The 12,442-nt window shown below is 35.8% G+C and overlaps 2 protein-coding genes across 2 annotated transcripts in view; both read left to right on the plus strand.

Moving 5' to 3' along the window:
- LOC109148101 (rop guanine nucleotide exchange factor 5-like) overlaps positions 1–11,801 on the plus strand; it is a 31,658-nt gene extending 19,857 nt beyond the window's left edge. Inside the window, exons 3-9 of the mRNA XM_019295879.1 lie at positions 9,144–9,415; positions 9,603–9,719; positions 9,845–9,999; positions 10,138–10,212; positions 10,301–10,591; positions 10,685–11,044; positions 11,134–11,801. Coding sequence (XP_019151424.1) covers positions 9,148–9,415; positions 9,603–9,719; positions 9,845–9,999; positions 10,138–10,212; positions 10,301–10,591; positions 10,685–11,044; positions 11,134–11,634 — 1,767 coding nt within the window. The 5' untranslated portion in view covers positions 9,144–9,147 and the 3' untranslated portion in view covers positions 11,635–11,801. The remainder of the gene's footprint in view (positions 1–9,143; positions 9,416–9,602; positions 9,720–9,844; positions 10,000–10,137; positions 10,213–10,300; positions 10,592–10,684; positions 11,045–11,133) is intronic.
- LOC109147836 lies at positions 797–1,716 on the plus strand. Its single transcript, XM_019295493.1, has 2 exons — positions 797–988; positions 1,189–1,716. The coding sequence occupies exons 1-2, from the start codon at positions 797–799 to the stop codon at positions 1,714–1,716; spliced, it is 720 nt and encodes a 239-aa protein (XP_019151038.1).
- Positions 11,802–12,442: the final 641 nt, after the last annotated feature.

Below are 12,442 nucleotides of genomic sequence, written 5' to 3' on the forward strand. Positions count from 1 at the left end.
AGAACCCATCAGTATTATGCCACCTAATCTCCTCTCATTGGATAGAGATACAATACAAACATTCATTCTGTATATAAATAATGGCATATTCTAAGGGAAAATGAAAAAAAAAAAAAATCTAAATCGAGAGTAAAGAAACGTTATTGAAATATACATAATATGTTATGAAACAGAAGGAAATAGTGGATGTCCAAGATGGGTTTTAAACCCTCAACCTCAAAAAGGCATGATCTTGCTCAAAAAGGAGCACAAGATCTCAAGAAGGCATGCTCTTGCCCAAGAAGAAGCACAAGACTTCAGACTTCAAAAAGTAGCTGCTAGGAATGAAACACGTGTCCTAGTGTAGGACAAGGCAAAGCTATCTCTTGAGTAACCAACCAACTAGACTAACTTTAACATCTATCCATGTCAGGCAAATTATATATTTGCTTATTCTTAATCCTGATAGTATATATATCCCCCTCACTCCTTGTATTAACACACAGAAGTGATATATGAATATATAGTAATTCTCTCTTCCCTTCACTGAGCTAAAATATAGCTATTGTTCTATTCCATCTTATTAATAATAATAATAATAATAATAATAATATTATTATTATTATTATTATTATTATATTCACAACACGTTATCAGCACGAAGTCTCGAGTGCAACCATTACATAGGTAATCTTTCTTTATATAATTTATAATATTTTATCCAATATTACTAATATGTCAAACCTTACAAATCTTGAATTTGTGGGACTTGATCTATTCGGAAAAAAACTACCTGTCATGGGTATTGGATGTTGAGATGTATCTAAATGCAAAAGGTCTTCGTGAAACTATCAAAGAAAATAATGATGCTTCGATGCAAGATCGAGCAAAGGCAATGATTTTCATTTTCCATCACCTTGACCAAGGGTTAAAAGATGAGTATCTCACTGTGAAAGAGTCCTTTCAACTCTGGAAAGATCTGAAAGAAAGATATGATCACCAGAAAACAGTAATTCTTCCAAAAGCCTGTTATGATTGGCTTCACACCTTCACTTGCGATTGCATGATTTCAAAACTGTGAGCGAATATAACTCTGTTATGTTCAAAATTAGCTCTCAGTTGTTGTTATGTGGAGAAAGAATTACTGATGAAGATATGCTTGAAAAAACATTCTCTACATTTCATGCATCAAATATGGTGTTACAATAGCAATATACAGAGAAAGGTTTTATCAAATACTCTCAATTGATTTCATGCCTTCTGGTGGCTGAACAAAATAATGAGCTGTTGTTGAAAAACCACGAGTCACTCCCTATTGGCTCAATCCCATTCCCTGAAGTGAATGAGGTATCATATTATAATGAAAATACAAAGGGCAGTGGTCGTGGCTATGGACGCGGTTGCTGTCATGAAAAATACCGTGGTCAAAATCGTTATGGTGGTCAAAACTTTAAAAATAAAAGTTACCACCGAAAAGGGGAAAGTGCTAGTGCAAAACACGACAAGGAAAAACGTGAAAATTATCCCAAAAATGAAAGTATATGTTATCGTTGTGGCAAGACTGGCCATTGTGAACGCGCTTGTTGTACATCAAAGCACTTTGTGGACCTCTATCAAGCTTCCCTGAAAGGAAAGGGACAAAATATAGAGTCTAACAATGTTTTTATGGATAACGATTTTGATAACCCACAGTTGAATGTGGAAGATTTTCTTGGGCCAGTTGAACATCAAAATTGATGATTTTATCTTGGAGATCAATAAGATCTTCTTGGTATCCTTGTAATATTTCTAATAAAAGTTATTTCCTTGTTTTGTTGAAGAAACAAGATGGATACATCATCACTTGTGATTAAATCTAAGGCAAATGAAGAAGATGTATGTATTGTGGATTGTGCAACCACACATACAATTTTCAATAGAGAAAAATATTTTTGAACAAATTTTTGCTCAAGAATTCAAAAAGTAGTTGCTAGGAATGGAACACGTGTCATAGGGTATGACAAGGCAAAATTACCTCCTAAGTAACGAACTAGACTAACTTTAACATCTATCCATATCATGCAAATTATATATTTGTTTATTCCTAATCCAGATAGTATATATATCCCCTCCACTCCTTATATTAACATACGCAACAATGATATATGAATATATAGTAATTCTCTTTTCCACTCATTGAATTAAACTATAATTACTGATCTATTTCATCTTATTAATAATAATATTACTATTATTATTATATTCACAACATAATACATTTTTTCCATACTTGTAAGTTGTAACATTCTTCTAGTCTTTAGTGTCGTTATAAAAATGTAGTTATACTAATTTTTATTGTTACTATTTTATTCATTATCTCTTGATTATTGTTGTGTAGATCTAATTTTACGCTCCAAACTAGGGCACCCAACAGGGTACAAAGATCAACAAATACTATACTAATTAAATTAGTCATATTGTTCCCAAAAAAAACAAAATAATTAAATTAGTTATAGAAAAACATGGGACCACATTTATGTGCTTATAACTCATGGTTTAATTCTTCTCCCAATGTTTGGTTGCTGTCAACTACAAAACTGAATCCGAACATCCTTTTTGGTGTAAGAGTAGGCGTGAAAAGTAGCCAAAGAGAACCCTTCCCTTTTTGCACACTCTTTCAAAAATTGAACCCTTTTCAAACATATACAACACAATGCATCTTTAAATTTCAAACGAGAGAGAGAGAGAGGGGGAGAGAGATTTTTAAAAAATCTTGTCTTTAATTTGTTGCATTAAACAAGTCCATTTAATAATAATAATAATAATAATAATAATAATAATAATAATAATAATAATAATAATCGGAACATTCGGGGTTTAAGTTTGGATTTAGGTTAAATTCTAACGTGTACATTTTAATTGATGTTAAATCTCGAAATTAAATTAACTTAATTTACCTCCTCATAGGAGTCATAGACCTGAAAATAGGTTTATAGGGTCCATATTATAGTCTAACAAAATCGAAAAACTTGAATTATCAAAATAATAATAATAATAATAATAATTATTATTATTATTATTATTATTATTGATGGATATATTAGAAATTGATCCAGAGGAGTGAAGCAAGAAAAATTCGGATGGACCCGAAACTTCGGGGCGAAGCCCCGTGCTTAACACGAGTTCGGCTAGGCCAAGCGTGACCTGAGCCTCGGCCCAGGCATCAGGCCGTGCTCGGCTGGGTCTCGGCCATGGGCCTCGATTTTGTAAATAGTAAAAATAAAATTATCACAAATTAAAGTACTTTATTTTAAAAAATTATTACCATTTTAAACAATTTTTTTTATAGTAATCGACATTTTTATTATTTAATATTATAAAATATTTCTATTTGTGTCCTCATCTATAAAATCCAAATGTCGATATGTTATTACTTACTAAAGGGAATTTGAGGTTTAAAAAAAAAAATGTTTTGTCTATATGTTTGCGGTCCATGCAAATATGCAATGATTCTCTTATCTGGGAATCCGTTGGACAAAAAAAGTTAACACTTTCATTTCCGACAAAAGTTGGAAAAAGGTTTAATTTAATTTTCTGCTCTTCTTTGGTTTACAACGGTAAAGAGGAAAATGATATGCATAACCAATTTCAACATATTCATATTCTGTGAATTTAAATTTGCTCTTCAACCAATTCAAAATAAGTCTATAAGCATTATTTTATTAGGAGTCGTAGAGTGCATGGTTCGAAGCATACCAAAGACTAGAAAAGGGCTTGTTGATGCATTAGTATACAAGCATTTGAGAGTCTATTAACCAGCTGAGGCATGTCCTGTGATCTACAATAATAATTTAACAAGTAAATAGTGATAAAATATTAACCAGGTCGACATGCATGCATGCATGTGTACGTCCCTCACGGTAAATTGCGGGAAGCAGCTGCAAAATACAAAGTTGAAATCTTGCAAGGACCAAAATAAAAACATGGTCTTAGAGCAACCACAATAGTGATTTGTGCTCAATTTTTTAGGAGAACATAGCTTATATGAAGGAGAGAGAGGGAGGAGAGAGAAGATTTGGGGGCTGCCTGCAAGAGGTTGGTTTTTTTGTGGGTCCCACAAAAGAGAGAAAGTGTAGAAGAGAGGCGCAGCTGGGAGCGTTTCGCGCACATACAGTGCCCACCCGAGCGCGTGTAGTGCACACGCCGGCTAGCGCGTTCACTGATTTTGTTTTTTTTTGTTTTTTTTTTTTCCTTTTTGTGTCAGACCTGTTTTTTTTTCCCATCTTTTTCCTTCTATCCCTCCTAATGGGCACCTCAAAAACCAAAAACCAAAAACCAAAAAAAAAAAAAAAAAACAAAACTACTTCTATTGAAATTGCCCTTACAAGAATTTGAGGATCTATTACTTTGTTAGCCAATTAAGACACACTTCCACTTTTACAATATCTAAAAAGTAAATAGTAATAAAATTTTAACCACGCAGCAGGCAGGTAGGAATGCATGCATGTGTACGTTCCCCTTTATTTCAACTTTTGCATTTCTACTTTTCGTTATTTGGTTTGCAACGTTTCAGTTTGACTGCACAGATGAATTTACCATGCGAGGCCAGACTGTAATTATATTGATCCCATAACTTTAATTTTTGCATGGAGTAAAAATTATTTGAAATGTTCAGTAAATCGGGTATTCAGAGTTATGATCGGGTCGAATCCGAACTCGACGGGTACCCAATTCCTGGATAAAATTTATGGTCAATGCCGTTAGTATTGCTTTCCAGGCAATAAAAAACAGGAAAAAGAAAAAAGATTAGAAAATCGAGGACAATTAATTGAGCACAATTATTATCATAAGTCCTTCATTTGTGGGTTATTTAGTGTTGAATGATTTGATTACAACATCGGACAACAACGTACGTCCGAGTATAATAGAACCACTTTTGGCCGACTTGTTCAAATTAACCACTAATCAATTTCAATGATTAATAAATCCACCTCGAACTATACTCCACGTTGTTCTCGAGAACAAAACTAATTAATGGAATAATGGTTAAATAAGTCATCAAATTACACAAAAATTGTAATTAAATCGTCCGATTCAAAAAAAAAATTTACAATTTAAAATTATTAAAATAAGTTTTAAATTTTTATTTTTTTTTTAAAGATAATCATCACATCAGCTTACAACTTGGTGTACATGTCATATTCAGTTTAATTGCATAGTTTTGAGTTGTTCAGAGACTTAATTGTATTTTTCTTTTGATTTGGATAGCTCAATTGCAGTTTTATGTGTAGTTTGATGATTTGTTTGACTCGTATTATCTAATTAATTAATTATTGGCCAGGTTAATTGAATTAGATAATGTTATCTAATATATATAATTAATCGCATAAAAACACAGATTTTGGCTGGGAAAACATAAGAAGAATGTTTGTGGATATCTTTTGAGAGCGGTTAGTTGGAGCAATTCTCCTCTCTAATCACTATAATTTTCTATTGAAAATGTTTGTTAAATATGTAATAAAAGTGGTATATATATTTATATATAAAGAAAAAACAGTTACAACAAAGGGTAATTTAATTACTGAAAATAATTATTATATTGCACAAAAGCCTTTTGTGCGTGCATGTATCAGATATTTGTACGTATACAGGTGCGGCAGCGGCAATATTCATTAATATTTCACGTTATGTACTCCGATCCATAACTTGGTATCCTATATAGCTTGTACATGTTCCATGCATTGCATGTACAACAAACAAACCTTTCTTTTTCCTATCCAATCACATGTTTCATTATGTAGGGTATACTAGAATTCATGAACAACTCTAATCAAGTTAGTTGATCGAACAGTTGGCCTGATAACTACAAAGTCTCAAACTTGACTCCTCGTGCGAGATGTTTCTTGGCCGTCTTGATTTGTGTCGGTAAGCTATGGATAACCTAGACAGATTTACCTAATTTGTGATCCTTTGCTGGCTAGAGTCACAAAGCAGGTTTCACATAAAAACGTATCTTCGTATAGTGGCTAAAAATATAATCACCACGTAAGTCAAAGGTATACTAGCTACTAGAACTCAATACATCGAGACTAATCATGTTCGTACTGGAGTGACAAATCGCTCTCTCATGAACTTGAACTCGTGACCTTTATTAATGGAAAAGACTCACATACACTATCTCATCAACACTCAATACATAAACATTTAGGATGTTGCAGTAGCAAGGTTTTTAAAATATATATTAGGTGAACCTATGGATTAGGACCACCAAAAATTTGAAAAATATAATATTCAGACCACCGATCTATCATTTATTGCTACGTACTCTTCATTAATGTAGATCCCCATTATATTCCAAACACTAATTAGTCTCCATATATTCTATTTCAATCAAAGTTTAATTTAATTTTATGCATATATCTCCATACTCATTCACGCATCAACCATTTAAAAAAAAAAAATCAGATAGTTACGTTGTTGAAAGTAGTAATTACTAGCTTCGTCGTGAACAAGTGTCGAAATCAAGTATTTATCGTTACAAAAAAAAAAAAAATTAATGGTAAAATGTAACTATATGTTCTTATATTTGTGTAGTCTAATGTCAAATTTTGAATCTACATATAGAATCACATAACTTCTAAGTTATTATATATGTATTTGAATCTTTATTAACGATATAAACCTAGCTACAACAACTATCTGAGAGCCTACTATTATGTAATAGTCTGCAAATTAATCACACACGCATGAGAGTTAAATCGTACTAAAAATTCTTATGCGATGAATTCATCCGAGAAGGTGTTGACAATAATCAAACTCGTGACTTAAAGTATAAAAACTATGCTCTACTCACTCAACTATTCCTCTTGAAGCAATGCAATACAGGTTTTTTTTTTTTTAAAAAAAAAATTATTGAGTGTATGTATGTATATATATTGAGGTAACACTGTAACAGTAACACATAGTATATAGTATAATAAATGCGAATCATAAGACCCTCGAGTTTATGGGCGATGATGATCAGAAAGGGGTGTGATAGTTACGGCATGCCCAATAACGACTTTAATGTAATTATATCTATATGTAGGCCCCACCAATTTTGAAAATTTTACTATTTATCCATCCATCTAATCTATCCCTACTTATCACATTTATATTCTCCCACACTTTACTCATTATTGGAGTGTTACGTGATTAAAATTCGATTGAATTAACATTATATTGCTCAGAGTGGCTCTCCCGGATGGGAAGTCATGTGTTCGATTCTCAGTGAGAGTCAGTTGTGATTCAATAGGTTGAAAAAGTAGTTACGAACATATACTACATTGTAACAAAATTAGTAGTATTCAAAAAAACAGTATATTGTGAAATATTAATATCGTAATTTTTGCCTTTAATTTTATTAATTCCTAGAAATATAGTCTCCATCGTGATAATATTATGATGACAGTGTTTAATTTGATGTATTGGATACTATACCTCGATTGATATCAATAACATTAAGATCCAATTGCATTATTTTACTAATCTAAGGGAGTTCATTTATATAGGAAACTTAATGTGACTTAAGGGGCGAATTTGACATTTTCAATGATAAATATACAATATATCATATTATATGATCCACATTACAATGGAAGCTATATATATATATAATAAAACATTTTAATAAGGTTCAAACACATGACTAAAATATTAAAAAAACATGCAAGGCTCAAACTTAAATGTCCCTTATTGCACTTGTCCTGGACCAGTTCAAACCTTACATATCGTGATTGCTAACAAAGTAAAGACTATGAACTTATTTTGAATTGATTGACCAATTAAGTTATGTCTAAACGTTCCATACATATATGACTGCATTCCTATCTACCCATGTTTTAATATATTATGGAAATTTTGAACACAATATATAATCTAGACATTTTATAATGTGAATATCATTTTTTTATTCGGAAAAAATTATATTACTTTCTTATACATTTCTAAAAAAAAAAAAAACATAAACTTACAAACACCATGTTGGGCGTTGGTCGGGTTAACTAAGTTCAACCTCTACTCGATTCGAGACGTGGTGTTATGACTTACTATGAAGGGATGTGGTTAAATGGTTAATGTCCACCTACTCATCACCAATTGATTTTAAGTAGTGTATGTCAACCAAATATCTAAAGAACTCTATGATTAAGTGTACTTGACTTATAACAATCACAGAATAAGTGACCCACAGGAAAGTAAACATAATGCAGCTTTAGATCTATCAATTGGTATCAGAGCCGAGGTCACAAGGTTGAATCGATGGCGAGGCGAAAGCGGGCCAAGTCCAGTCCGAGAAGGTGCATCGTTGAGATCCATCACACCATAAAATGTATTATTTTGTTTTGGAATTAAATATATCATACCCGTCTCTCATTTTACTTGTCATGTTTACTATTTATTAGTCAAACCAAATATTTCATCTTTAATTATTTTTTTAGTATTTTTAAAATTATTTTAAATTTAATTTGTATATTTAATACTACTTTTAATGCAACTTTTTTTTTTTATAAATTTTATATACTAATACTTAGACTTAATATTATTAAAATTTGAATTGTAAATAATTTTAGTTAAATTTTTTTTATCGAATGAGACGCACAAAATGAAACGGTGCGTATTATTTTATTATATGTTTATTTAATGGGAAGATGTCACTAATTTGCAACAGGGGCAAAAGCGTAATTTTCGAAAGCTGTTGCCATATCCGTCACACTCACGGCATTATTTTATTGGTTATTTTTTAAAACGATGCCCTGAGGAACATAGACGTTGGCATGTGGCCATAGACCGAAAGGCAGTTAACCTCAAAATTTGAAAACTTGGTACTCCCATCCCATAAATCCCATTCCAAAACATCCTACTTCACACTTCTTTCAATTCTGATGAGAATCATCTAACTTTGTGAGCTAAGATTCTTGATGGGCTAGCATCGTTTGAGCTCATTATCTGTGTTTTCTGGGTGTTTTGTTTGAAAAAAGTTGGAGTCTTTTTGAGGTGGATGGGTGATGAATAAGGAAGCAAATATTGCAGATTCCTTGTATATAGTGCTTAAGTTTTCTTCCCAGTAGCTTATCTTAGGTGTATTTATTTTGGGTATTGTCAGTAATTGTAAACGACAACCTATACTAGCTTTTCCTCATCTTCTTGAAGATGAGCAAGAGAGGAGATGGGTCTAGTATGTCTGAGTCGTTGATTGATTCGAGTTCGAGGGGGTCGACTTCTGACTCGTCGTCGGACGAGAGTAGACGGAAGGGGGGCGGCTACTCGCCGCCGGCTCTGGGATGGCCCATCCGGAAGGCCCAGTCCACCAACTGCTCGAAGAAAGGTGTAGCTCAGCAACAGGCGAAGGCGAAGGCGAATGAAGACGATAATGGCGATGATTCCAAGTTGAAGAACAAGCTTGACTCCAGAATTCCAGGTTGCCTTTCTTTTTTTTTTTTTTTTTATGTTTTAATTTGATTATTCAACAGTGGTTTAGCTTTAAAACTTTTAATGAGATGTTATGACTTTATAGTTCTGCATTTGAACTTCCTAGCATTTGAATAGGGAAATTTGTAATTTGAAGTTGAAATTTTTTTCAAAATTTCTTGTTTACACTTGACTAGAACTGGAGATGATGAAGGAGAGATTTGCAAAATTGTTGCTTGGTGAAGACATGTCTGGCTGTGGTAAAGGAGTTTCCACAGCATTAGCCATTTCAAATGCCATTACCAATCTGTGTGGTAAGCATTCATCCTCTCTTCCTCTCTGTACACATACTTCTTTGCCTGATAAGAACAAATTGGACTTTTCATAAGATTTTGGGTGATGAAATGTCTACTTTATGTTAGTTACATGTTGTCTGCAGCTACTGTATTTGGACAATTATGGAGGCTGGAACCATTGCCTCCCGAAAAGAAATCGATGTGGCGAAGGGAGATTGAATGGCTTGTGGCTGTTAGCGATTACGTTGTTGAGTTAATTCCTTCTTGGCAAACACTTCCTGATGGAAGTAAGCTTGAGGTAGCCTCTGCTCTGTCTCTGGATGTGCTTTATGATCTGAAATGTTGATTTGAAGCAGATAATCTGATGTTAATGGCTTTGATTAGCTGTTTGTTTGTAGTTAAATAACTGATGTTTTGCTTCTCGTTTTGTTGTCAGGTGATGAGTAGCAGACCACGATCAGATATATCGATTAACCTTCCAGCGCTTAAGAAACTTGACAACATGCTCATTGTAAGGCCTCCTCCTTGCTTTCTTGGCTCTGGTTATTGCTTGTAATGTAGAGAACAGCGCCCGTTTAAAATCCGATTCGATGGTGCAGGGAATTGTGGATAGTTTCACCAGCACCGAGTTTTGGTATGTGGATAAAGGTGTGGTTGCAGCAGAGAATGATGGATCGGCCTCGTTTTATAAGGTCATCCCACGCCAAGAAGACAAGTGGTGGCTGCCCGTGCCGAGGGTGCCTGCTGATGGTCTCCCCGACGCCACGAGGAAGCAGCTAAACCACAAACGCGAATGCACGAGCCAAATCCTCAAAGCAGCGATGGCGATCAACAGCGTTACTTTGGCCGAGATGGAAGTTCCAGAGTCATACTTGGAAGCTCTTCCGAAGGTTTTCTTTTCTTAACATCCTAGTTGCTAAGAATCCATGTTCGTCTTTATGATTCATTTCATTCGAGTGATGTTTTAATCGTTGCGTTTCTAGAACGGGAGAGCCTGCTTGGGAGATGTCATTTATCGCTACATAACATCAGATAGTTTCTCGTCAGAGTGCCTGCTGGATTGCCTCGACGTGTCTTCTGAACACGTGGCTTTGGAGTTGGCGAATCGCGTGGAGGCTGCAATCTACGTTTGGCGTAGAAGGCACCACCACCCGAGACCCCCGACACATCCAAACCGTTCCACCGCCAAATCTTCTTGGGGCATTGTTAAAGATCTAGTGGTTGATGGAGACAAGCGGGATTTACTAGCAGAGCGAGCTGAGAATCTTCTGCTTTGCTTGAAGCAGCGATTCCCCAATCTCGCCCAGACAACCTTGGACGCCACCAAGATTCAGTGCAACAAGGTTCACTTCTGCTCTTATTTCTATATCTGGCCAAAACCTTCATTTCAGCTACAACGATTTTCATGTTCTTGTTCCAATGTATGTTTCAGGATGTGGGAAAGTCGATCCTCGAGAGCTATTCGAGAGTCTTGGAGAGTCTGGCTTTCAATATCGCAGCACGGATTGATGATTTACTATACGTGGACGACATAACCAGGCAATCCGATAAGCATTCTTCAGTTACTGCACTCAACACATACGCGAACAGAAAAGTTTCGAGCCCATTCTCCATGCCCCCCCTCTCAGGCACCCCATTCAAATCCGCTTTTTCCACTCCAACCCTCTCACCCACCCCTCTGATAAGCCCCGCCAGGGGAGGAGAGTTAACCCCATTCCTCCATGCCAACACTGCTAAGCTTGCCCGACGTGGCCTTGGAGTAAAACGAGCACTGTCCAACTACCTCGGTGGTGAGACAAAGACGAAGACCTGTGGAAATCCTCTGGCCTCCATTTCCAACAAAAGTTCCGGCTCACTAGCATCGAAACCTTGCGTGGAAGCTCAAGAATTGCAGAAGGAGCAGTGTTCTGTGTTAAAACCAGTTAACCGCTGAAACCTGTAGAGTTACAGACTTACCACTTGTAGAAGAGAGGGATATATATATAGGGAGCACACAATCAAATTCTGGACAGTTGACATACAAATTGTTGCAGAACTAATTGTATTCCATAAACTCTGTTCATTTTTCATGGAAATAGCATTCTTAGTTACATTCTATGCCAGTTCAGTTTATTCTTTTGAATTAAAAACTTGTGAATTATGAAGTTGTTGTGTATGTCTCATATGTGCGGGCGGGAGGATGATAGGTGTTGAACAGAATCGTGCGGAGTGTAACCGCTATTCAGGTTACGTTTTTCCTCTTAAGTCACTGATAGGGATATGCACCCCATTGCCACGGCCGTACGCTCGGTATCGGCCGGTATCGTCATCTCAGACCTGTGGGCTGCAGAACCGCCCGGACGGCTTCCCGACTGCCCTCTTACGGACCGGTCATGCCGTGGTCGTCCCTTATGCGGACCGGCTAGGGACCTATGCCTGACCGTTCACCGCTCGGGCCCGCGCCCTTTGGGGCTCCAGTGTAGCATTGCCACGTGGCGAGGTAGTACGCGGCCTCGACGGTGACCGGTGCATGCTTGCCACGTGCCGTCCATGCCAGAGCCCAAGGGTCTATCTCCTCCCCTTCCTATAAATAGGGCATTTATTGCTACTTAGAGGGGACTTTTGGACTTTAATTGAACCGGAGCTTCCCGACCCACTATCAGGACTCCCGAGCTTCAGTATTCGGTCATTAGTACCCGCGGGTCACTCTATGTATACCCGTATTTGCAATATCAGACACCTAACACGGAGTGAGTTGGGTG

This window comes from Ipomoea nil, unplaced genomic scaffold (genome assembly GCF_001879475.1).
Source record: "Ipomoea nil cultivar Tokyo-kokei standard unplaced genomic scaffold, Asagao_1.1 scaffold2036, whole genome shotgun sequence".
NCBI classification, from domain to species: Eukaryota; Viridiplantae; Streptophyta; class Magnoliopsida; order Solanales; family Convolvulaceae; genus Ipomoea; species Ipomoea nil.

What these genes read in the sequence shown, in the direction of transcription:
- LOC109147836 (XM_019295493.1), top strand. Translation starts at nt 797, where the DNA reads ATGTATCTAAATGCAAAAGGTCTTCGTGAAACTATCAAAGAAAATAAT. An exon ending in GATATGATCACCAGAAAACA is followed by an intron (nt 989 to 1,188) that starts GTAATTCTTCCA and finishes GTGTTACAATAG; the next exon opens with CAATATACAGAGAAAGGTTT.